Source organism: Stegostoma tigrinum, chromosome 3 (genome assembly GCF_030684315.1).
Source record: "Stegostoma tigrinum isolate sSteTig4 chromosome 3, sSteTig4.hap1, whole genome shotgun sequence".
In the NCBI taxonomy this organism is placed as follows: domain Eukaryota; kingdom Metazoa; phylum Chordata; class Chondrichthyes; order Orectolobiformes; family Stegostomatidae; genus Stegostoma; species Stegostoma tigrinum.
This window is the reverse complement of record NC_081356.1, coordinates 19,378,613-19,406,574: the sequence shown is the minus strand read 5'-3', so window position 1 is coordinate 19,406,574 and position 27,962 is coordinate 19,378,613. Positions and strand designations below refer to the sequence as shown.

Here is a 27,962-nt window from a genome sequence, read left to right as displayed (position 1 = left end):
TAGGTATGATCTTGGGTTTTAAAATAGAGACATAGGGTACAAATGCAAGGAGGCTGCGGTGATTATTACAATGCTGGTTTTCCCTCAATACAATCTTGCTTATATTTTGAGCCACGACTCTTTATTGAGCAGGTGAAATCTTTTTATTTGGGGACGGGGCAGGGGTGAGTGGTGGTAGGGTACGGAAGACAATTATGATAATAGCTTCAGTATTGAGTGATTTTTGTTATGTGGATAAATGGGAGAAGTTGGAGTTGTTCTCGGAGAGGAGAAGAGGGAGAGGAGATTTCACTAGGTAGGTTCAAAGTCATGAGGAACCTAATTGAGAGAGAAATTGTTCCTATTAGCAGAAGGGTCAAGTATTAGAGCAGATGGATGTAAGGTTAATTAAGACAAAAGACACAGTGATGAAATGAGGAAAACAATTTTGTGGGCTGAATGGCTAGGATCTGGAATGCATTGCCAGAGATTGTGGTGGAGGCAGTATTACTCATGTCTTTTCAAAAGAAGTCGAATAAGAACCTGACGAGAAAAGATTTGGAGGGAGAAGACAAGATGTGAGAAAATTGTTTGGGTAACTTTAGCAGAGGGTTGGCTGGGGCATTGTGGTCTAAATGTCTTCCTCCTGTACAAATGTCTCGTTATCTTTTCTCTTTGTATGTGCACAAACCTCTGGATGGTCTAAATCTTCACCCATGTTATGAGGCAGTGAGCTGCAAACAAGTATCTGAAAACGTACAGTCTGCCAAAGCCAATTCAAATACAATGCTACAATGCTACATGGGTCCTGCATGTTTTTCACAATTTATTCTCAGGCATCAAATTAAGCAATGACACTGCTGATTATCTACCTCACCACCTGAAAGACAGAGGCTAGTCAGCACAACACTTAATTGTAGTAAATTCTAATAATTTGAATATATAATTTATTCAGAAGCTAAGACCCACCAGAACAATCAGACACAGAATAAAAGTGTTGATGTACACAACTGAACATGGGACATCAAGGGACAGATTTAACAGAATTGAAACATTTATCAAACTAGCCATGTTCTCTCTATCTCACGTATTTTCAGGCATCAGTCAGACATGCTGCTTCCCAGTTAATTGCACAGGAGAAGCAGCAGAACTGGAAGGAAAAAGCCCTTTTAGGAATGAAAAGAGCTTGGCTTACTTTCAGCATTTTCAGTGATGTATGAAATTATTAGAGCCAGGCCTCAATTCAGTGCTCAGTAACCACTAAAGCAAGCAGTAAAGCAGCTTGTTCAACCAATTTTCCTTTCAGTCCACTTTGGCCCGAACAATATGTTTTTCCTTTAAAAAGGAAAGTTGATGAATTAGTCTCCTTTGTAGGTGCTATGGTTATTTGAGTGCTAACAGCAAGGTAACATATTCAACTATAAACTACAATCTGATGCTTTTTGCACCCTTGTTTAAATTTTGTGCAGGATTTCTATCGTTTGAATGAGAGACGGTCCCTTGAACTAATAAAAGTGACAAAATGTGATTTCATCTGAATCCGAAAAGGCTTAATAGCAACAAAATAGGAAGTCTGATGAATGGAAGCGGTTGTTGGATTCATATATGAAGGTAAATTGAGACGCGTATTTAGCACGTGTATTGGGATTAATTCCTCAACTGCTCCAACTGAAGATATTAAGATAGCGACAGCCTCAAAGTGAGGCCATAAGAAATAGAAATGGGGTAGGCTATCTGGTCCTTTGCGCCTGCTCTGCCATTTAATAGGATCTTAGCTAATCAAATACTCCTCATTTCCCCTTACATGCCTTTTCTCCATAATCCTTGATTGCCTACTGGTCAAGAATCTATTGCAACCTTAAAAACGTATAAAGACTGTGCCCCCACAGTTGTCTGTGGTATGGGGTTCCAAAGACTCAAAACCCTCAGAGAAGAAATTCCTACTCAACTCAGTCTTAAATTGCTGTCCCCTTATTCTGAGTCAATGCTTTCTGGTTGTAAACTCTCCCATGAGGGAAAACATCCTCTCAGTATTTACCCTGTCAACCCTTAAGAATTCTATATATTTCAATTAGATCATGTCTCTTTCTTCTAAATTCCAATAAGTTGAGTCACAACCCGTTTAAACTATTTTCCTAAACCAATCAGTCCATAACACAGATCATCCTAAAAACCCTCCCTAAACTGCCTTCAATGAAATATCTTTTCTTGATGAAAAACTGTTCACAGTACACAGATATGGTCTCACCAATTTGTACAGTTGTGGTAAGACTTCGCTTGTCTTATACTCAAAGGAACAAAGAATTGAACTGAAGTTGCATATCAGGACATTGAATTTCAAAGTCATTGGTTATCCCTCTTAGAATATTTACGGTTATTATAGGTTCATGGTGTTAATTTACACACACATACAATTACACATTTTCTTCTGGAAGTTGTAACCCTACTCAGTGCGTGCGCGCGCACACACGCACACACACACACACACATTATGTAGGCTGTCCACCTCAACCTTCTTCTGCAATCTCCACCATCACAACTCCCAGTCTTCAATCAGCTTGTTCACTCCACATAATGGGAACAATTAGCTGCTTGCACTGGATAGAGCAAACAACATGGGGTTTGATAGCTATGCTGTTGAAGGCCCTTGGTTCAGACAGTGTAAATTACTCCAGTGCAGCTACCACATTGGTATTCACCCCCAAAAATGAGGCGGGGGGGTGCGGTCATGCAGGGAGAGAAGGGTAGTTCAGTGTTTCCACAAAAAGCAGGGAAATTCCAATCTACTGATGTTATATACCATCAATCCACTCTGTCATTGACACAGTTATCAACAACACTTGATCAAAAGTAAACCACTCACTGATTTTCAATTTGGATTCCGCCAGGACAACTCATGATGGTCTTGGTGTGAACATGAAAATGTGGTCGGGTTTAATATGTGAAACGACAGTAATTGCTTTTGACATCAAGGTCGCATTGAACCAAGTATGTCCTTAAAATTCGCAGTTACATTAATGTCATGGAGAATGCGGGGAAAATGACCATTGCTTGCCACTTATCAGCCTGGGCCTGAATGCTGTATGCAAGCACAAACAACTTCATATCTGAAAAATGGCAAATGGGTCTAAACATTGAGATTGTGAAGTCAACAGCAAATACCACTATTATTGCACATCTAATAAAGGTAAGGTCATTGTGAAATTGATGTTGCCCATGAAGGGATGGGCGCAGCCAAATCCAAGTCCATTTCAGCACAGTGTGACTCAACTGTAAGAATGGCAGATGAATGACTGGAAATCAATGTAGACATTGTGATTGTGCCTAGTCTCATCCCCTTGGCACATGAGCCTCATAATTGACAGGCACACCAACAGCTACAATGTTCATTGAAAGTCAGAACCTGGTGTATCTAAATACTGGTCTATTTTCTAACTATTCTCTTGCATTCCTGCTGAGCTGTTGTGGCATTATGACAGAACAGCACAGGACATTCAGCACCATTGTGTGTTTTTAGCCAGCACATATCTTGAAAGGGAACTGTTGTTAGCACACTAGTATACCCCTCAATATTCTGATCTTCTTCGTGTCCTTTGAAAGCCAGCCAAAATACATTTTGTTACAGTCTTTGATACATTGAATGGTGGAATAGGCTCGAAGGGTGGAATGACTTACTCTTGTTATTTCTTTTCTATTCTTCTATGTTAATGTCAACAGATTCAAATGTTGAAAGTAATGAATTTTTTCATAAAGTCCTGTAGGAAACAATACATTCACTACTGCATTTTTACTGCTTAAAATAAACCAATATTTCTAGTCTTAAAGGATAAATTAAATGTGTTGCTCTCTTGGGACATTACTCTCAGTGGTATGATGAAGCTCAGAGCAGTGAATAAATTCTTCTCTGTCTCTCCTGAGATTGGTGAAACAGAATTTGAATTCTTAAGAACTGTGGTATCCCGTTATCAAGTCATCCTGTATTTAAACATGCATAGTACATGACATTGACACAGCTAGCTCAGAGCCGGCTCCTAGAGTGAAAAAAAATCTGACAATCCTGTTTATATCCTGACCAGACCAGGTTAACAGCCCAAATAAGGGAACTCATATTCTATAAGGTCCACCTGGCTGACCTCATTACAATCACTATGGGTCCCACTTTCATATGCATTTGAGCATGCAATATGGCTTGGAATATGCCAGACAGATCTCCTTAAGTTAATTAGAATTAAACTGGTTAGTTTTTTGAAACTCACTTAGGCATTGAATAAAAGTAAGGTTATTAAGTAATAAATTAAAAGGGTTAAAAAATTCCAAAGTCCACAGCACACATCGACATTCTAGCAAATAAAATAATGTGCAGGCTGAGAGGAGCAGGGATTGAAACAAAAACATTTATGATCCTTTGATGAAGGTAATGTGTTGATTCCTCTGTGTGTGTGTTTCATATGCAATTTTTCCAGAGAAAGTTATACAACAGTTTTCTATGTTTTAAAAGATGTTAGTTCACAGTCAGTATTCTCTCAGGGCTGATCACTTGTTTTTCTAAACCACGTTACACTTCTAGGGAGAAAGAGACAGCTCTTTTTTTCTTCCTGATGTTACTGCACAATTCTGCTTGTCTATTATATTTGTAGCAAAATATCACAGCTTGCATCATGGCTGCTCACAGGAGGTGGTTCTGATATGTGAAAATCAATTGTTGGTCCACGATGGGGTCAGTTCAATTTTACAAAACATGCATTGATATTCCTTTATCAAAGTTCCCCTGGTATGTTTTTTTGATATGTATATCGGTGGGAAGAGGGGTGGGGACCCCATTCTTTTTCTTTACACACAATATTTAAGTCTTTGTTCTAAATATGCCTCTTATCAAGAAGTTGCATCCTATAGGCTATAAACATCTTATTATGAGCTTTACATTTCAAATTATAAATTTTAATGTCCCAGTAATTATTCCTTGGATAGCTTTTTCCAGGTAGGGATAGTCACCCCTACCATTACACATTCCTTTGTATATTCCTGATAATTTTCTTGTACCGTCTGGTGATTTTAGTAATCATTCCAAAGTGCTCCAGTCCATTTTTATCTGTTTTTGTCTCCACCCTGAAGACCAAGTCTTTTAAGTTAGTCAATAAACCTTCAAAGGTTATTGGCTTCTAACTTGTTCCATAACAAAATAAGACAGGATCAAATACAGCGTTCAGATGAAGTGTGGTTCAACAGAGGGAGTAATTGAACAAAGGTATACAGATGTAATTCAGTTGTTAGTGTAAAAGTTTTTAAAAAATCACTTCATACCTTTGTATAAAACTTTATTGTATTTCATTATTTTTAGTGAAGTCAAAAAACCGTGTGGGATATCTTTGGTCATTTTAGTGGATTAGAATGCAGATGTACTCTTCCATTACAACTGGAAGATGATGAGATTTAGCCTGCAACTGAAGGTTGATGTGTTTACAAAAGAGGTTAAAGCATGTTGTCTTTTCTTAGGTGTGGGGTCTATGATTTGCAATCTGTCTGCGTCCTGTCCTGGTGAGGAAATATTTTCCGCAACTTCATTTGCCTGATTGACATTTTCATTCAAGTATGCCTCATGTAGCTGGCTGGCTAAATGATGAACAGTTTGCAATGGTAACTCAATATTCTAGCTAGCCAGCAGCTCTTAAATGCAAGCTGACTGTCTTAAAAGGAGGGATGTACACTGTAGAGGGAAACTATTGCTGACTGCCAAGACTGTCATTGACTGCTAGTAGAAATAGGTTAAATGGAACTCCAGGGAAATAAAGAAAAACAATGGCCCTGATATTCATGGTTGTGTCAATAGAGGTCTCAATAATAGAGCTCAACAAAAGAGGGCATGTTTCTACAAAGGCTCTTGAACACTTACAAAGGGATTGAGATTTGTTAGCAAGGGAGATAAAGACCTCGACTCTGACACCAGGGAGATGACAACAGTGCTGAAAGGACTTCAATTCCCTTACACAAAGATTCAAGGCCAGTGAGTGATTTTTACAAACAATATTTCCTACTTATCATAGCACCAACATCATACACTGCTCAAAGCACGACTCTGTCATCTGTCATCAGCCACCCTTCAGCAAAGATTCGGTCAGAATATTCACAACCTCCATCTCATCCGCACAAATCTTTTCAATGTGATAAATCTCACATCAACGTTGCACAATCTGCTCAGTCCTCCAGTTAATCAATAATGCCATGTGAAAACATCATGCAACTCAGTCCTTGAAATTGGTCCCTTACTCTTGCAAAACAAAGTCATGGAGAATTGCAAGATGTAGAACAGAACCAATGATTAAAAATGTTTGTGTCACCTCAACTATACAGAAGTCATCCTTCTCTACACCAAGGGTCTATGTGGCATTACCCATTCAATCCACCTCAATGAGAACATTGGAAGTAACAATAAGTTCTTGCCTATACACCTTCTGAACTCCTAACTTACTTTCAGTGCTGATGGCCATTCATTAGTGACACCATTTCACTCTGTTGTGGGGTTGCAGGTCCTGTTGAAGGATGGAGCCCTGTCCTGTGACCATCTTGTCAGTGAATTTCCACCATTTCACGTATTGTTCCTTAGTGAGATGAAGTTAGGAAATGGCCTTCCTGAAAAACCTTAGTGCACATGCGGAGATTCCTACATATCTTCCTCTGCAAGAAGTTCATCTCTGCAGCCTCTGTTACACATTTCAGACAGACTGAGCACTGACCAAGGCACTGCAATTGCAATCTTCAAACGATTGTAACACTTTTCCCTGCAACCGCAGGAAGTGCTAAACCTGCCTGTACACCTCCCCCTCACCCGCATCCCAGGCTCCAAGAAAACCTTTCACATCAAACAAATATTCACCTGCGCATCTGCTACTGTGTTATACTGTGTCCGCTGTTCCCACTCTACATCAGGGAAACCTGGCCTCCTCCACATCAGGGAAACCAACTGAAGGCTTGGAGACTGCTTTGTGGAACACTTACACTCAGGTCATCACAAATGACTGCACCTCCCGGTTGTGAACTACTTCAAATCTCCCTCATACTCCTTGGATGACATATCCATCCTAGGCCTCCTCCAGTGCCACAATGATGCTCCCCGAAGGCTGGAGGAACAGTAGCTCATACTTCACTTGGGAACCCTGCGGCCGAATGGTCTCAATGTGGACTTTACAAGCTTCAAAATCTCCCCACCTCCGACCTCATCCCAAGACGAGCCCAACTCATGCCCACCTCCCTGATCTGTCTGTCCTTTCTCCCAGCTATCCGCTCCTCCCACCTCACTGACCAACACCCACCTCTTACCTACTTGCCTCATCCCCGCCTCATTAGCTTATGCTTCTTCCCTCCCAACCACCCGCCCCTCCCTCCCAACTGATCAACCCTCATCCCAACTCCCTACCTACACTCACTTTTACTGTCTCCATCCCCACCTCCTTGATCTGTCCATTTTCTCTCCTCCTATCTGCTCCTCTATCCGCCCTCCATAATTGTCTCCCCCTCTCTCCATATTTATTTGAGCCCCCTTCCCCTTCCCCATTTCTGTAGAAGGGTACCGACCCGAAACATCAGCTTTCCTGCTCCTCTGATGCTGCCTGGCTGTTGTTTCATCCAGCTCTACACCTTGTTATCTCAGATTCCAGCATCAGCAGTTCCTACTAGCTCTTCAAACTGTTGTGTTCTGTTTGTGAAAAGAACACCAAGAGCTTTGTTCTCCCAGTCCAGAGAAGCCAGTTCTGACCTAATCCAACAAATCGCTAGAACACCTCCAAAGAAACCCACAGAACTTCCTATTAATTTTACCAAAAGCAAAAATATGTCAAAAATACCTCACCTGTAAGTCGAATGGCTGCTGTTTTAAATGGAGCAAGTTGGAGGGTTCCCAGTGTAACTGAAACAGCCTGTAAGTGATTCACAATGATGACCAATGAACCCAAATGGTCCAAGTTTCAAAGAAGGGCGACAAAGCAAACAGAACACTTTCCAGCAAGAGCATCGGGTGGGCCAAGGCGCAAAAAAAGAAAACTTGCTGGAGAAACTCAACAGGTCTGGCAGCAACTGTGGAGAGAAGATGAGATTAACATTTCAAGTCTGGTGACTCTTCATCAGAATTGATAGCATCTGTGAAAAACTGGTACTTACACTAAAAGCAGGCTTGGGGGGAGGAAACTTGAATGGATAGGTGGAGACAGAGCCAAAAGAGAGATAGGAAAGGAATAACCAGATAAGGGAATTATTGATAATGGGTCAGCATGGAAGAGAGGCTGAATAAGTGACAATGAGAGCTGAGAGTAGGAGAGAATGGTTTGGCTGTGCTAAAAACAACTCTTCATGACAGACCTAGGGCGTGAGGGTGGGTAAAAAAATGGAAGGATGGAATCAAGCTCAAACATTATTGAACTCGATGTTGTGTCCTACAGTCTGCAAGGTCTCCAAGTGAAAGATGTGATGTTGTCGTCTGATCCTGTGCTGGAACATTACAGGAGGCCTGTGAATCGAATGTTGGTGTGGGAATATGGAAATGTTGGCGTGGGATCACGGTGGCGTGGCGTAGCAGGCAACTGAAAGCTCATAGATAATAGGAACTGCAGATTCTGGAGAATCCAAGATAACAAAGTGTGGAGCTGGATGAACACAGCAGGCCCAGCAGCATCTCAGGAGCACAAAAACTGACGTTTCGGGCCTAGACCCTTCATCAGAGAGGGGGATGGGGAGAGGGAACTGTAATAAATAGGGAGAGAGGGGGAGGCGGACCGAAGATGGAGAGAAAAGAAGATAGGTAGAGAGGAGAGTAAAAGTGAGGAGGTAGGGAGGTGATAGGTCAGTCCAGGGAAGACGGACAGGTCAAGGAGGTGGGATGAGGTGGTAGGTGGGAAATGGAGGTGCGGCTCGAGGTGGGAGGAAGGGATGGGTGAGAGGAAGAACAGGTTAGGGAAGCAGAGACAGGCTGCGCTGGTTTTGGGATGCAGTGGGGGGAGGGGATGAGCTGGGCTGGTTTTGGGATGCAGTGGGGTGAGGGGAGATTTTGAAGCTTGTGACGTCCACATTGATGCCATTGGGCTGCAGGGTTCCCAAGTGGAATATGAGTTGCTGATCCTGCAACCTTCGGGTGGCATCATTGTGGCACTGCAGGAGGCCCATGATGGACATGCCATCTGAGGAATGGGAGGGGGAGTTGAAATGGTTCGCGACTGGGAGGTGCAGTTGTTTGTTGCGAATCGAGCATCGGCGCCACCTCTTGCTCCGCTGTGGAGCTTGAACAGTTCATCCACTTTACCAACACCTTCCACCCCAACCTCAAGTTCACCTGGGCCATCTCCAACACATCCCTCACCTTCCTGGACATCTCAGTCTCGATCTCAGATAACCAGCTAGAAACTTATGCCCATTTCAAGCCCACCGACTCCCACAGCTACCTAGAATACACCCCCTCCCACCCACCCTCCTACAAAAATTCCATCCCCTATTCCCAATTCCTCCACCTCTGCCACATCTGCTCCCAGGATGAGGCATTCCACTCCTGCAGATCCCAGATGTCCACGTTCTTCAAGGACCGCAACTTTCCCCCCACAGTGGTCAAGAACGCCCTTGACCGCGTCTCCCACATTTCCCGCAACACAACCCTCACACCCCGCCACAACCGCCCCCAGATGATCCCCCTCGTTCTCACATACCACCCCACCAACTTCCAGATACAACGCATCATCCTCCGACACTACTGCCATCTACAATCCGACCCCACCACCCAAGACATTTTTCCATCCCCACCCTCGTCTGCTTTCTGGAGAGACCACTCTCTCCGTGACTCCCTTGTCCGCTCCACACTCCCCTCCAACCCCACCACACCCGGCATCTTCCCCTGCAACCGCAGGAAGTGCTACACTTGCCCCCACACCTCCTCCCTCACCCCTATCCCAGGCCCCAAGAAGACTTTCCACATCAAGCAGAGGTCTACCTGCACACCTGCCAATGTGGTATATTGTATCCATTGCACCCGGTGTAGCTTCTTCTACATTGGGGAAACCAAGCAGAGGCTTGGGGACCGCTTTGCAGGACACCTCCGCTCGGTTCGCAACAAACAACTGCACCTCCCAGTCGCGAACCATGTCAACTCCCCCTCCCATTCTTTCGATGACATGTCCATCATGGGCCTCCTGCAGTGCCACAATGATGCCACCCGAAGGTTGCAGGAACAGCTCTCTACCTATCTTCTTTTCTCTCCATCTTCGGTCCACCTCCCCCTCTCTCCCTATTTATTCCAGTTCCCTCTCTCCATCCCCCTCTCTGATGACGGGTCAAGGCCCGAAACATCCGCTTTTGTGCTCCTGAGATGCTGTTTGGCCTGCTGTGTTCATCCAGCTCCACACTTTGTTAACTGAAAGCTCATGGTCATTTTTATGGACAGAACATTTGCGTTTTGAAAAGTGGTCACCCACTCTATGTTCTGTGTCTCCAATGTAGAGGAGTTCACACTGTGAGCAGTGAATGCAGTAGACTACATTGAATGAAGTACAGATGAATCCTTCAACTGGAAAGTATGTCTGGGACCTTGGATTGTGAGAAGTGAGGAGGTAAGCGGGCGATCTTCTGCGATTGTAAGGGAAGATACAGTGGGAGCGTTGGGAGGCATTGGGAACAGGGGAGGAATGGACCTAAGTATCCTGCTGGGGATGGTTCCTCAGAATGTTGACAATGGAGGCGAGGAAAGGGAAATATATGTTTGGTCTTGGCATCCTCTGGCTTGTGACAGAAATGGTAGCTTTCATCATTTGGATGCAGAGGCTGGTGAGGACCAAGGGGAAGCCTACAGTTATTGTGGAAGGAAGCGAGGAAGCAAGGCTAGAAATGCAGGGCACAGGTCAGAAATTGGCTGAGCGGCCTGTCAAATACAGTGCTGGGGAATTTTCAGTTGAGGAATAAGGTGGACATTTTAGATGCCCCTCAAGAAAACTGGCATCATCAAGATAGATACGGCAGAGATGGAGAAACTGAGAGAATAGAATAATCTTTAACAGTAAGTAGGCTGTGAGGATGCAGCTTGGACAGGGCCATAAGAATGTTTACAATCATTTTCTGAACTCACAAATTGCTCAGTATCAACACAAGTGTAATATCACAGCACAAATTCACAGCTAGGCAGTTTTGGCTGATCAATGTAGAGACAGGAAATAAAAGGAAAAGGCTTGACAAGAATTAGGATCTTTGAATTGTTGGATTGTACTAAGATATGGGCAGGTGGTGGTACTCCTGGTAATATTGCTGAACGAATAATTCTGCAGCCCACTCTGAGGATGTGGGTTCAATCCAATGCTGGCACCTCGTGGAATTTGAATTCAGTTAGAATATAAAGTTATATCCATGGTTATCATAATTGCGATTATCATTGATTATTGTCAGAGCCCATTTGGTTTACTCATAGAAGGAAATCTGCCAACCTTACCTGGACTAGCCTACATGTGACTCCCAACTTAGCTGACCTCTGAAATGGCCTAGGAAAATATTCAGTGCATGGATAATTATGGATAGCCAATAAATGGTGGCCATACCAGCAAAGCATATATTCCATGAAAGAATTAAACAAATAATTTGCTTACTCTTTTATTTGAAGACATGTTAAGTGAAGGGAATCTGTCCAAAAAAAGTCTTTTTAATATTAAAATGGGAGCGTATGATACTGCTGTGTCCTGGACTTTTAGAATATTTTGCCAAGTACAAAAACCTTTATTAAATAGCTCCACATTGTAACAGGTGATTTGTTTTGAAATGGGTGATTTATCAAACCAGTTGATTTGTGTTTATTATCCAGTTGTATCGTATTTTTCTTTAATCTATGTGGCTAGTTCATAAAACAGTGTATACAACTTTGAAAGAAAAATCCGAAAGCACCTCTGTAGTTAAAAGATTGTTATTGCCAGTCCCAGCAGGGGAATATATATGTTAGCTTCACGACCTTCACAGACAAGAGGAATTTAATCTGAACAGCACACATATTTAGTGCACAAAAATAGGTGGAGATTTGTGGCTTGCCTCGAGTTAATCCATTACATTCCATATTTATTGCTTCAATCGGACATTTTCTGCTGATTCAGTAATAATTAATACATCATATCAATTTATAGTGAAATTTTGCAGCAAAAGATCATAAAATCAGCCAAAGCATATCTTTCATGCAAAGCATTATCTCTTTCTGACTGCTAACAGTGCCCAATACCAATGAGTTTTCAAAACATTAGTACATTTCTCGCAGAGCTTCTGTGCTAGTGTTTGTGAGGGGGTGCACCATTCAAAGTTTGGCAGCATTTGTTGAGTGGGGATGGCAGTGTGAGAAGTGGAAAAGGTGAAGGAATAGAGGGAGAGGACCTAGAAACCTGTAATGTCAAATTACTTTTTAATTGTAAAACGCCAAAGGAGTGAAATTGGCTAAAACTGCACAAAAATAAAATGGGATTGATCCTGACGTCATGTTCAATTGTTGCTGTCGGTCCAAAGAAATGATTTCCACATTGAGCAGGATTCCTTATTATATTTATTAGCAATGTATATCAGCACCCTCTACAGCACTGCATTAGTTGACATCCTGACCTCAAAAGGGAAATGTACTGGATTGCCTGAAGTGGGCAGAATTTTTTCAAAGTCAACTCAGTAGCGATATTTCGCACAATAGCTGAAGATCTGAGAGAGCAAGGACCGAAGTTTTGAGACATTGAACTTAGGCTATTCTGCACATGTGAGAAATACACTTCATGGGATGTAGGCATCACTGGTATCGCCAGTATTTATTGGCCATTCCTAATTACCCTTGAGGTGGTGATGATGTTCTTATAAAAACAAAGTGTTGCCAATGCTGAAGAAGTGAAATAGGAGCACTTTCTGTTTTTATTTGATGATGGGTCACCCTCTTGACAACTGAATGGCTTGCTTGGCAATTTCAAAGGGTTGTTGGAAATGATGTTCTGGCTCTGGAGTCCCATAAAGATCAGATCAGCTAAGGGCAGCGTCTTTCTTTATTTCTATAAAAATCATTAGAGTATCTGATGTATTGTTGCACCAATCTGGTGGAGATATAGTTATTAATACATTAATACTTCATTAATACTAGCTTTATTGTATATAAGATTGCAAGCTGCCATGGCAGGATTTGAACTGATGTCCCAAATCATTAACTGAAGGCTGAATTATTAGTCCAACATTCTACCAAAGATCAGTAGGATGCATGCACGCAGACCCCCTTTATCAAAACAGTACCCAGTGCATGTTCTGTTATAAGACTGTACGTGCATCTCAGTTCTTAATTTTACTTGTTAGGAGATCCTGTAGCATTTAAAAATCAGGCAGAACCAGGCACTATTTCTTTGCTGGAGGCACACTTAAAAAGAAATCTTGAATGGCTGTCTCAATTTTGCACTCAGTTTTCAGGAAATGATAAGCTTACTTGACGGGGCAACTGTCAAGCACCTGCGATCACCAACAAATCTATTTTTCAGCAGTATGTCTCTGGCAGTTTGACAGGTAAATATATTAAAATTTGACCCTATTTTGTTCAGAGCCTGTGTGAAATTGTACTGTGTGTTATTGCCACTCAGAAAGTTCAATAGTCCCCAATTTTTGCAGTGTTCACACTCCAATTTTAATGTTATTGTCACAGCTACACATCACCCCAATTTTGAAGCAAGGTCAGAGAGGGAATTATAAGGCTGGAAAATGTAAAACCGGAAACAAAGGTACAATTTTTCATTGAGTACATTGAGCAGATGAGAAAGTAGGTTTTGGAACTGCAGGCAGTAAATTAAGCAGAATTAGAGGGGCTTTTTTATAAACAAAGCCATAAGCTGAACTTAATGGCCACCATGTCCCTTGTATGGTATGGGCTGGTATGAAGCATAGGGTCTCTTTCCATGCTCTATGACTCTCTGACTCTAATAGCTAAGAAGCCAACACTGTCACAGCCATATCTGCAAGTCCCACCAAGATTAAACCCAGGTCAGGTGCTTACATGCCTGCTGTTGGTGTTCCTGCCTTTAAGACAAGGTTCTTGCCTTCAACGTGTTGTAAGTCACAGGGGTGGCAGCTCTTCAGTCCAGACAGCGCCACCAAGAACAGTGGCCATGGATGAGATTGCAGCAAGAAAGGGATGAAGGCAACAGCACTGGAGATCCAAGATAGAGGTATGTTTGGGCAGATTCACTGAGGGCAGTTAAGCAGGCCCCAGAGAAAAGTGAGGTCCAATGTTTCGGGATGGATAAAGATTTTCAGCAGGAGTGGGCCTTGCTGCCCATAGAGCATCCATGAGATACAGAGTGTTGTCAATCAGAAGGACCACATGCTCACAAACTCACGGGTATCTACCGTGGGCTAATTCCCACCAGTGGTTGACTATTAGTAGCAATGCATGAGAGCCCAGGACTGGCCTTTAAGTGATTAATTAACGGCCACAATTAGATGGGGGATCGGAAGATCAACCTCAAACTTCCCAATCTTTACTTAATCAGGGAAGTCAACAAAGCAACAGATTTTCCACCCTGAGTCTTCCCTCACAATAAAGCAGAGTCTCCAGGCCACATTTCAATCCACTCCTAGAGAGTAAAACTCACCTTATGTTTTAAGTGCACATTTGTGCTTGATGAACATAATAGGCAGGATGTTCACAGTACTGAAATCAGTTTCTGAAAACAACATAAATTAACTTGAATGCTTCAAGTACAAATGTGTAAATGGAGAGATTATTACAACTGCAGAAATACAGCTGGCATGTGCTCAGAATTAGGGCTGTGATATCAACCACAGAAATTGACAGGCCATAGGAAGTGGTTGCAAAATGTTGCTGCCCTCACCAGGGTCCCTGCACGGTGTGGTTAGTACCCATTGCAGATGCCACAGGACGCGGCACTGGGGTTTAGGCAGAGGGCATGGGGCTGGAGGCAAATTAGAATTGATCTCCTTGTTTCACTGCAACAGGACATCCATCTGCCACAGGGAAGGGGAGTGTGCAGGCGTAGTGCAACTGCTGGACGGTTGCTTATTGATCGAATCCTGTATAGGTGAAATTTTCACTGGAGAGGAGAGCACAACTGGATTTTGAGCCTTCAAAAGTGTGTTGTGTAAGCCGCAAACCTCTGAAAATGACTTTTAAATGTAAACACAGATGAGGTACCTGACAGCATTGTCACTTTGCAAACCTGTGTTCATGCAGATGCATGGGGACTGCTATCTATTAGATGCATTCAAAATAAATGCAGGCATGTGTAAAACTATTAGATTCAGGGGTGTAATCAGTTCCTTAGACTTCTTGTTATCTATGGTCTAAATTGACATTCTTCCTAAAGTTCCTGAAATGAGGTGATGCCTATTTTATTTGCCGAATATACGAAGCATACTTTATACACAACTATGGAATTTACTCTAACATTTTCATATAATATGCACATTAACAGTACAAGCACAGAGCGCTCAGAGATGGTAAGAATTGCAGATGCTGGAGTCAAAGATAACACAGTTTGGAACTGGAGGAACTCAGCAGGCCAGGCAACATCAGAGGAGCAGGAAAGTTGATGTTTTGGGCAGGGACGCTTTTGCAGAATTGGCTTTGTCAGAAACGACAGAGCACTGTCACTTCCATGTGTTGTATAACAGGGTGTTAATAGGACATTAATCCTCTCCATGCCACTCCAAATGTCCTACCAAAGACAAAGTTCTGATCTCACCAATGCTGGCAGAGGTTCATGCTGAACACAAGACAAACAGCTGCTGTAATTACAACAACGTTTGCTCATCCTGCTTTTAAAATACAATGCACATAGGACTCTTAAACATTGATTTATTCATGTTTGAAAAACCAGTGTGAATCACAAGCATGAAGTAACTTTCACACATCAAGCGACTATGCAAGCATTGGCAACATTGCAGCTGATTATGTGAAAATGTTGAAAGATCATTCAATTCAAGTCACTTTTTGCTAATTTTTGTTCGTACTTTGTCACACTCATTTTCTAAATCAAGTGATAACACCTACAAAACAAGGAAAGTATTACACATTGAAACAATTTAGGACCTTCTTTAAAAACTGAGCATAAAAACAGTTTCCTGATAATAGTAATAGCAATAGTAATAGTAACACTAATACTAATTGTAATAGTAGTAGTAATTTATTGTTACGTGTATTTATGAAAACGTGTACATGTTGCTATAAACCAGCACCATTTTAATTACATAAATTCTAAAAAGGAGTAAATCATACGAAGTTAGGACTCCATACTTGGCTTCTTGGTTTTGTTAAAGGCTACAAGATGCTGCATTTCATCTTCATTTCTAAACCTTGATAACAATAACCAACCTTTAACACTTTGGAAAAGCCTATCTTACCTAGAATGAAAACCGGAGTGAATTTTGGCATGAGTGTCCTCAGATTTTTCAAGGTTTAGGTAATTTGAAGCAGCAATATCACATTATTCTGCAAGAAAATGCAAAGCGTATCCACATGTAGGAAAATTTCTCATCCTTTGACAGGAAGAGAAAAAATTTAGTTATGCAGCATGGCTGAAAGAATGCCATTTCACTAGTTACAGAACCAAATAAGATGCAAAGCTCTAGTAATTGTTTCAAAGGCAAATGAAGAACTAAGATTATATGTGGATCTCATTCTCTTAAATAGAGGCGTTAGAACAGAAACTCATTCTGTTTCATCTGTGGATGATTGTTTGGAAAAATTAGTAAAACACATTTTTTTCACAAAACTGGACATAATGGTGACAGTAATCCTTAAAATAAGAGTCCAGATTGTTGATGACATCACCGAAGCAGTAAAACAAAACAAAGAACTACAGATGCTGAAGATCTGAAAGAAACAAAACCAGAAGCTGCTGCAGAAACTCAACAGATCTTAGGGAGAAAACAGAGTAAATATTTCCAAGTCTGGTACCCTGGAGCAGTATTGCTTCAACCGTGACTGTTACAGATCTCCCTCCACGAGAGATTTTCCAACAGGCATTGTCTAGAATCATAAAAGAGAAACAAGGGACACTTTGGCCTATAGTGATATCCTAGAGCAAGGTGAAACAAAGAAGGAACATGATCAGAGGGGTCAAGAACACATCAAAGGCACGACAGATTGCAATTCTTATTCTAAATTGGAAACGTTAATTTCCTAAATGATGATTGCATTTCTGGAACATATTGTCCAAGAAGATTCAAAGAGGACAGAGGACATAAATAAATTTGCAATGCTGAAGATGATGTATGGTGCTTCTTGGGCATTGTGGATAAGTAAGAAAGTTGATCCCCAGCTCTGCTGCCTCATTCAACCCATAAGAGGCCTCTATGAAAGAAAAAAAGGTCAGCATTGGTATGGACTTAGAAACAGACTGTAATTTCTGTAAAGATCGAAGAAAAGGTACCTTCTACTGATGTTCTAAAACATCATCATCCAAGTTTATTCACAAGGGCAGTTGTGGGTGAAGCAACCACAGAAATAGTAACCGTTATCCGTGTGAAGGCTGATAGAACATGAAAACCTGTTTATATCACAGCAAAGAATTTAGAGACAGAACAGAGCTACACAAGCATTGACAAAATATTAGCAGATTAATGAGCCTGTCAAAGTCTCATCAACGACCTCGTGAGACTGAAATTCAAAATCAAATCAAAGCACAAACCTTTGTTGAAGTTACTGCAATTTAAAGAAGTCTCAAAAATGCCTGGCCATGTACAAAATATCAGGCTCAAGCTAATGGAATATGTCTTTGATTTATTTAGGTCCGGCCAGATGTTGTGCACAAACTAGGTAGTTGTCTGGGGTACCTGGGTCTCAAGGGTGCCAAATTCAACCTTATTTTATCAAGTAAATAAAGGTAAAATGTCGTTTATTGAATCCCTACAGTGTGGAAACTGCCTATCTAGACCACACCTCCATTTCAAAGAGCATCCCGCTCAAACTCCCCCCCGTACTCTGTCACTGTATTCCTACATTTCCCATGGCTAATCCACCTAACCTGCACATCTTTGGATTTAAGGCATCTCATTTTCCTTTATATGCAAAGTTGGGTTGCAGGAGCAAAGTAAGGGCACCAAAATCCTTTGGGCTGGCCAACATCTACGATCTGGGCGAGGCACATCTAATGGTAGAAACATTCTACACTGCACCAGTATGATTAAAAGCTCAGTCTATACAATAGCCTACTGTACAATGCAGAATCAGGCACTGCTTATTAAGGAGAGATGTGGTGATAAAGGCTGCTAGGCGACAACTTGACATTCATTGATGTCAAGGCTACTAAAGACAGAAGGGAGGGCAATCAGACAGTTATATCTTATCTATACATCTCAAACACAAGGGTCTTGGGCAGGAATCAAACTTACTGGAAGATCAAGAGAAAACATACAAAAAAAATGTTCTCGAAGACATCAACAGAGCAGTCTAATCAGGATCCTGAGCTTGGAGCTCAGAGAAGAAGCATAGACCCAAGTTGACTGCAGAAAGCCTGGCCAGCTATCCCACACCAGGACAGGTAATACCCAAGTGTCAGTAGTGAGTCTGTGGCAGCTTCGTTTGTAACTTGATACAACTTTACACTGTTATGTTAAACTGAAAGAAATAGATTGCAGTAACAGCACAGATTGTAATCATTGTGTTCTCTGACGCTGATTCACAGATGGCAATGGATGACAGAAGTATAGAGAAATTCCATAGAAATTTCAAGGCAAACGTCTGGGAATCATAACTTGTCGTGCCATTTTTGAACTTTACACAAGCAAGTGCCAAAATATTTCATCAAGATGTCCAAAATAGACTTGGAAAAGGCTAGCAAGGGATACATGCAATTTTAAAGGGAAGATGTATTTAGTCTTGGTCAACTTTTATTCAAGCTGGATTGATGTGGCAAGAAGTCTTGGCAAAACCCAGCGATCAGAACACTGAAAATTACCTTTGCAACACAGCTAGATTTATCTCGAATTGGAAGAATTATTATTATACAATATATCTCATGAATGAGGCTTTCAGTGTTTTCACCTTGGAGGCAGACATTGACCAGGTGACAGGATCTGTGCTCCACCATCAGCCGAGCAGAGAGGCAAGAATGAAAAGTTACACATGCATATGAATCTAGACTGGGAATTAACTCCACAGAGCAACATCACTGAAGAATGGACACTCACCCGTTGAAATGTTAATGGGAGGAGGTTCAAACAATTGTACTTGTTTTAGATCACAACCTCAAGACATCATTCAATCAACAAATATTTCTTTCAGTGTACATTTTGGTAATTTTATCCAACCAAGTGAGATAATAACATTTCATTCCTAAATAGGAGGCAACAAAATGTAAATATGGTGTTAGTTGCCCAGTTACTGTTCTCCTGATTCCTTGTATATCCTATGTATGCAATATCTAAACACAATACACAGAAGACAAATTTATTTATTCACTTGAACTTTCTTTGTAGGGACTGTTATCAGCAAACCTGTTTCTGTTTGTTTCAAAGAAAACACACAAGAGATTGGTCTTGTGTTTATCCTGTAACCACAATAATCTTAAGTTGTTTGTCACTTCTCTGGTTGAAAGCACGAAAGGAGAAGTAGTTTTTCAGACAACCAGATGACAGTTTTATAAATGCTACTCCTACCTACAATGAGATAAGCAAGCCAAAAAAAAAGTATGGCACAGAATATAACTGTAAGTAGATAGATGCAACAGTATTCAATGGCTAAAAGGTAAAGAAAAAGTAAAATGAGAGAATAGGAAAAAAAATTAAGAAAGGAATAACATTACCCTGGACTTTCCAATGACCAGAAAGATGTTTCTGTAGCATCATTGGGAATTGTGCAAAATCCCCCACATAGCAGACTCCAAGGGAGACATAAGCTAAAAGCAAGAAAGTTATGCTGAAACTATGAAAAGAACGGGTTAGGTAGGTCTCAACTTGAATATTGTGTCCAAATTTATATATTATAATTTATAGAGAATATTAAGAATGTGGAAACACATGAGATTTATTGGAAAAGGAACTAGGAAATTCAGATACTACAGAAAAGGAGAAATTTACGGAGGTACTCCACATTTTGAAAGGACCTCAAGGAGAAACTAGGGAAAGAAAAGTTTCCTGTAAAAAAGGATAATTAACCAAAGGCCCTGGCAGACTTCATATTAGGGTGTTAAGAGGCTGCTGAGACATTAGATGCATTAATTTTAATTTTCCAAAATATCCTACTTTTAGAACAATCCCATCAGCTAGTAAAATAGCTAATCTTCAAGAAAGAGGGAAGATAGACAAAAAGAAATTACAGGTCGTTTAGCCTAACATCAGTTATTAAAAATAAATGCTGGAAACTGTTATGAAGAATATTGTCACAGGGCACTTTGTAATGAAGTAGAAACAACATAGTTTTGTGAAAGGAAATCGCTTTTGAATGATTTATTAGAATTTTCTGAGGTAGTAACAAAAAGTGGCGATAAAGGGGAACTACTGCTTATACTGTTCTAAGATTTCCAGAGATATTTGACAAAGTGCCTCATCAAAGGTTACTACACAAAATAAGAGCTTAGAATGTGGGGAATGTCGTTACATCATGGATAGAGGATTACTTGGTTATTAGGAAGCAGAGGTTGGGATTAAATGTGTTCTTTTCTGTTTGACAAACGTGAGCAGTATGCCACAGCAATTGGTGATAGAACCTTAATTACTAACAGTCTGTAGAAATGCCTTGGATAAATGACTTAGATAAAGCCAAATCAGGGCAGGACTTACACATTTAACAGTAAGGTCATGGGGAGTGTTACTGAATAAAGAGACTTTGGAGAATGGATTCATAATTCCTTGAAAGTGAATTTGCAGGTGGATAAGAGAGTGAAGAAGGTGTTTGGTATGCTGTCTTTATTAGCCAGAGCATTGAGTTTAGGAGTTGGGAGGTCATGTTGAGGCTATACTGGACATTAGTTGGGTTATTTTTGGAATACTGTGTGCAATTCTGGTCTCCCTGTTATCGGAAGGATGTTGTGAGACGTGAGAGTTGTTAGGTCTGAGCCATAGGGAGAGATTGAATAGGCTGAGGCTATTTTCCCTGGAGTGTCGGAAGCTGAGGAGTGACCTTGTAGAAGTTTATAAAATCATGATGACCATGGATAGGGTAAATTAACAAGGTCTACTCCCAAGGACGGTGTAGGTTTAAGGTGAGAGGGAAAGGTTTAAAAAGGACCTAAGGGGCAATTTTTTCACACAGACGGTTGTGTGTGTGGAATGATCTGCCAGAAGAAGGGGTGGAGGCTGGTACAATTACAACATTTAAAAGGCGCCTGGATGGGTACTTAAGTAGGAATGGTTGAGGGGGATACAGGCCAAAGTCTGGCATGTGGGACTACACTTATCTAGGATATCACTTTAGCATTGATGAGTTAGACCGAAGGGTCTGTTTCCGTGCTGGACGTCTCCAAATGGACCGAACGTCTGGTTGCTAATGTTACAAATATAGGTAAGAAAGTAAGCTGAAAAGCTGACATATAGAATCTTCAAGGGAATGCATGCCATTTTAATAAGTGGGGAATAATGTGAGTATAATGCGGGAAAATGTGAACTGGTCTACTCTAGGAAGGGGATTAGAAAAACAATATATTCTGAGGTTGGTTGGCTCGCTGAGCTGGTTCATTGTTGTTCTGCAGATGTTTCATTACCCTGCTGGGTAACATCATCAGTGCAGTCTCCAATAAAGCGTCATTGTGCTTTCCCAACTGGTTTTTAAACTCTGGAGTCCATTGAGTTGGATTATCTCAATTCCAGTTTTCCTTCGTAATGGAGTATATATGGGATTGAGTTCTATGTGTCTGTTGATGACTTTCTTTGTGGAGTACTAGGCTTCTAGGAACTCCTGTGTTCATCTCTGCTTTGCTTGTCCCAGATCTGGGTGTTGTTCCTATCGAATTGGTGGCTCTCCTTATCGATGTGGACAGAAGCCCGGAGGGGAAACACAATGGCGCTTCATCAGATGCTGCACCGACGGTGTTCCCCAGCAGGGTAATGAAATGTCTGTAGCACAACAATGAACCAGCTCAGTGAGCCAACTAACCACAACATCCCCAACCCGAGCTACAAATCTACTTCAGACCCTTAAAAACAGTATATTATTTAAATGGAGAGAGATTGCAGAATTTTGAGATACAAAGACTCCTTGGTGTCAAGGCATGTGATTCACAAGATGTTGGTATGCAGATACAGCATGTGATTAGGAAGGTAAATGGATTGTTACCTTTACTGCTAAGGGATTGGCCTATAAATGTAGAGACAGTTTGCTGCAGCTGAATGGAGTGTTGGTGGGATCATGGCTCAAGTACAGGGTATAGTTTTGGTCTCCTTATTAAAGAATGAATTGAATTCCATAGCAAGTAGTCAAGAGAATGTTCATTCAACTGATACTCATGTAATGATGGTGGTTACTACTAGAAACGTTAAGAGAAGGAGAGACTCTATCTATTAGAGGTTAGGTAACTTTAGTGAAAAACTTTGGGACCCTGAGAGGACTTGTCAGTGAAAGTGCAAAAAGGATGTTTTTAACCATGTGGAGGAGTCCAGAACTAGAGGCATACTTTAAAAATTGGATATCTCCCATTTAAGATAGAGATAAGGAATTTTTTTATTTCCTCAGAGAGTTGAGTTTCTTACAAATTTTTCCCCAGCAACTGGTGAAGGCAGGGGGATTGAATATTTTTAAGACAGAGGTAGGTATGTTCTTAATAAAAACTTAAAGAACTGCGGATGCTGTAAATCAGGAACAAAAAACAGAAATTGCTGGAAAAGCTCAGCAGGTCTGGCAGCATCTATAAATTCAAAATCAGAGTTAACGTTGCAGTCCAGTGACCCGCCTTCAGAACAGTTCTGATGAGGGATCACCAAACTTTAACTCTGACTTTTTCTTCACAGATGCTGCCAGACCTGCTGAGCTTTTCCAGCAACTTCTGCAGAAAGAGTCTTGACTAATAAGCAGTCAATAGTTATTAGGGGCAGGCAGGAATGTGGAGTTTGAGGCTACAAACAGTCCAACCGTGAATGTTGGAGTAGACTAAAAAGGACCAAGTTCCCTTCTCCTGTTTCTAGTTCATGTATTTGTAGATACATTTAAAATAATTGACAAGACTTTACATTAAACTCATTTAACTGCTTTGTGAAACTGCTTGGCAAGCCACTGAGGTGTATGAAGCCAATACAAAACAAAAGCAAATTTATTGAAACCGGCAGTGTACCTGGCCTTGACCTAAGCAATGGAAACAAGAATGGCACAAAGCCCTATTGATACTGTCCTTCTTACATACACCTGGGCTTTTGCACCAAACTTGTAGCGCCATGGCCAAGTCAAACAAGAGCCTGGCAGTGACATACTCACATAACCTTGCCTTCCAGTCAATATTCCAGTAGAAGTAGTAGTGCAGTGATACATTGTCAAAAGAGAGCTGTCCCAGGAGGGCTGAACATTGATTCAAACATGGGCATTGGAACCATGACTGATGGCCATCTACTGGTACCCCCTCAGCTGCACCCTCAACTGATGAGTCATTATTCCTTCATGCTGAACGCCACTTAGAAGAAGCACCAAAGGTGGCAAGGACAGTGCTCTGGATTGTCTAAGTTTAAGCATGATTTAAGCATCATTACCGAGATCACAGAATCCTAAAGAACATAGCTGCTAGACTGATTGAGTGGCAGGTGGTGAGGCAGTTGGAGAAAAATTTACTTGACCTCACGGTCCTCAGTTTGCCTATCCATAACAAGAACAGTGTAAATAGCCATCACACACAGTTCAGTCTTCACACTGAGCACACAACCCAAAACGTTATGTGACACTATCACCAGGCAGTCAATAGTTATTACCAATAACAATGAGTGGAGGACCAGAGAGATATCAGCATCCATGTGCACAAATCATTAAAAAATAGCATGTATGGGCAAAAAGTTAACAAAATAGCTAATGGAATGTCAAATGATTCCAAATGTATTGGAAATCAAAAAATGAAGAATTGATGCTTCATCTGAATGCAATTTTTCCATTCAACATTGGTGTTTAAGTAAGATATGCTAGCCTTAAAGAGATACAATGTACATTCTCCAGAAGTGCACAAAGCCTCGAAGGGTAAAATTATATAGACAGATTTAATTAAACTGGTTTATAACCGCTTGCATTAACAAAATTCATCAATCAAAACATTTCAAATATTTCGATTTAACAGGTTAGATACAAAGGATTTATTCTGCTGTGTATTATCAGACAATTAAAATTAAGGCATTCAGGAGCTGAATTAGAAAGGAATTATTCACCCAAAATTGAGGGAAAACCTATAAATTTGGCCTCCCCCAAACGAATGTGAATGCTGGGTCAATTTAAATTTTCAAGTCTGAGGCCAGTAGACTTGTACTGGGGAAGGGTATCAAGGAATACAGATCAAATGCGAATGAATGGATTTAAATGGAGAACAATTGCGATCAAATTGAACAAGTGGAAAAAAAAGGCGATGAACATAGAACATAGAACAGTACATCCCAGCCCTTCGGCCCATGATGTTGTGTTGATCTATTATCCTACTGAGATCAAACTACCTTGGGTACCCTACACTATAGTATCATCCATGAGCCTATCCAAGAGTTGCTTAATTGTCTCAAGTTCGCAACTCTTTTATTCCTACATAGATTTCAATATAACCTCATTAAAAGCTAGGAGTAGTATCTACTGATAACACAAACTGATCAAATATTAATAGCTGTCGTAGTAATTTAGTATAAAGTTCCCATTATTTTTATTACTTAAATTTCCATCATCATAATTCTACTCTAAAATGCAACTTTAAAAAAAATATATCAATACTTAATAAAGCTTACTGCATTCCAGCTGAAGACCAACCCGCGAAGGATGCCACTGAGGACCTATAAGAAACATAATGGTAACAAAAACAACATTTAATGTCCTTTGGTATGAAGTAAACCATTTGATCGATTTCTGTGCCACAATGTTTCTAGATAAGATTTTTTCTCAGCCTCTTCTCACAAAACAAAAATGTTCATAAAGTACAAACATACCAAAATATTGTTTTTACTGTCACTGATCAGAAAAATCGAGACTGTTCTTTACTTGTCAGAAATGTTTAGGCAGTGATTACAGAACCATGCATGTGCACAAATGCTCTGCAGCTAACTCAAATGACTGTTTTTCTTTTGCTGTTCAAGACATTGGGTGATAGCAGTTTACTGTTCCATTAGTATAAAGGGAAGAACATTTCTAAACTGGCATGACCTGACACTGAAATATTCTCACCTTCTAATAGTACTGAGTTGATGGCTTCTGTCATTTGATTGTCACATGGGACTGGGATGTTAAAGCCGACTGAACAAATTTAGACGATTCATTTAGCAAGTCTTCCAGAGACTATTAGGGCTGAGGGAGAATGTATGACTTGTCAAATAAAAGTAGCTATGTGATGCTAGCATTTGAATGTTAACATGTGCTTAGCTATTTATTTTAATCGTTTATGTTGATACATCCACTGTGGCAACGGGAAAGGAATTTCAAATCAAGTCTGGGCTGATATTCTATAGGGCAATTTTAGGGTAAATGTTTTCTAATAAAAGCACAACCTACTCCATTACCTTCTATCTTTATTGTTGAATGACATGTTTTTTTCCAAAACAATGGGCAGTTGTTGCCAAATTTCTATTTTTTAAAAATATTTATGTTGAGGTTCAGAAAAATAATTGAAAAAAAACAAATGAATTGCATTTATAAAGTATCTTTTGTGATTCAGAATATTTCAAAATTAATCAATTGAGTACTTTTGAAGCTTAGTCACTGTTTTACTGCAGGAAACAGGACAGTTAACTTGTACACAGCCAAATTTCCACAAATAACAACAACATAATGAGCAGGCAGTCAGTTTTAGTGATTTTGGATAAAAGATAAATATAGGTCAAGACATTAGGGAGAGCTCCTCTGCTATATTGTTTGTTTACAATAGTGTCATGGGATCTTATACATGCACCTGAAAGGGAAAAATCAATTTGAAATCTCACCGAAAAAATAATAAGTCTGAGTGCATCAATGATTGTCACTCAATTCTCAGAAGTGGGTTGAGAACCCATTGCTGGATGTGACATCACCAACACAGGAAATGACATCACCAACCCAAGGAAACCTAACCAGATAAATAGAAAGCGGGACGTAACACCAGCACTTCGTCAGAGGCTCTGTTGATGTTACCTAAAATGGTGACGAAACATCTGGGAACAAACCTTCAAGCTCAGTGAACCAGCTTACATCTGGAACAAAATAAAGACCCACTCTCTTGTGGACCGAGAGGAGGAGAGTGCTATCTTGGAGGTGAAAGGAGGATGTCGGGTTGGCTGTGCACCCTTGCGACCAGTGGATCTTAATGCTGGCTTCGGCCTAACGCTGGTTCAGGGGAGCAGCCAACCTGCAATGATGGCTGCGGCAAGTGCTCGTGCCCCAGGTCAGGGGGTCCGGAACACCATCCATGTTTCCGTAAAGAAGGTGGATGAAGTTTCACCTGTGGATTGCACCTTCTTCGTGAAGAGGGTCCTGTTGGACTGTTGTGGGTTCGCTGCTGCGGACATTTCCTGCCTGCAGGATTTCCCCGGAGGAGTTTTTTACGATGTGACCTTCAGGAGTGCCAAGCTTTGCGAGCGCTTCCTGGAGGTTTTCAAGGAGAAAGGAGGTGAGGGCCCCCTCTCTGTATTGACCGCTGTCCCGCTGTTTGTGATGCCAGTGGGGAGGAACCATATGGTGACTGTACACATGTACAACCCGCATGTGCCAGCAGTTGATGTCCTGACCTTCCTTGGAAGGTACGTGAAGGTGGAAGGGGACCTAACTGACATCATGGACCTCTTTGGCATCTGGACCAGTAAGAGGCAGGTCAAGGTGACGCTGAGGATGGGCGTGGACGGGAACGTCGTACACCCACCGTCCAGCTTCGCGATCGGCGGGAGCAAGGGCTACCTGACCTATGCAGGGCAACCTAAAGTCTGCCATGCCTGTGGAAGGTCAGGTCACGTGGCAGCCGACTGCAAAGCCACCATCTGCAGGAACTGCAGGGAGGAGGGACACCTTGCAAAGGATTGCCCACGAGAGAGAAGCTGCAACCTTTGCGGGGAAGCGGGCCACCTCTATAGGGCATGCCCGCAGCGGGGGACCACATACGCCCAGGTCGCCAGCCCCCCCGGAGGAGAGGAAGGCACCAGGGCCCAGCAAGGACCCCACTGATGTGCAGGAGGGCCAGGTTGTGCAGGAGGGCCCAGCCCCGCAGGATGGGCCCGAGGCCAGCAAAGCGCTCCTGCAGGCTCCGCCCCCTCCGACAACCCGGAGTCGATGGAGGCGGCGACAGGCGACCCAGGGGAGTGGACGACGGTCCGGAAAGCGAGGAGGAAGGTGCGTCGACGGGCCCAGGAACCGCAACCATCAGGCGGGAAGAGGCAGCTACAGGGGGGCTGTAAGAGCTCCTCTGACGAGGGGGATTTGGAGAGGGCCCGCCCGAAGCAGAAGTTAAAGATCTCGAGGGAGAAGGAAAGCAGCACCCCGCTTCCAGGTGACAGGAGGCATCCTGAGGCTCCCTCCGACACACAGTCAAGTGCTGCTGGGGCACTGGAGGGCCCCCCGGAACTTCCAGGCGGGAAGGAGGAAACAGGGCGTCCCAGCCTGACCCAGAGCCGGACCCTCCTGCCTCCGCACCCCTGGCGGGGGGATGCCACCCGGAAGGCAGCACGGACGGTTTCCTGAGCCCGGAGAGCGTCCAGCAGTTAGCCTGGGCAATGGGCATGAAGGGACAGATGGAGGGGCTGGACCTTGGACTTGGGGAGGGTACTGCGGTCACTGCCCACAATGGGGGTACGAGTTGCGAGCATTAATGTGCGCAGTGCCAGGTCCACCGCAAGATGTGTATCCACGTTGGCCTACCTGACCACCATAGAGGCGGACCTCCTGTTTCTGCAGGAGT

General features: G+C 41.9%; 1 protein-coding gene across 1 annotated transcript in view; it reads right to left on the bottom strand.

The window, feature by feature from the left end:
- The window catches only part of LOC125450575 (trans-2,3-enoyl-CoA reductase-like), a 124,290-nt gene that overhangs the window by 50,005 nt on the left and 46,323 nt on the right, over positions 1–27,962 (bottom strand). The window contains exon 3 of the mRNA XM_048526581.2: positions 24,838–24,882. Coding sequence (XP_048382538.1) covers positions 24,838–24,882 — 45 coding nt within the window. The remainder of the gene's footprint in view (positions 1–24,837; positions 24,883–27,962) is intronic.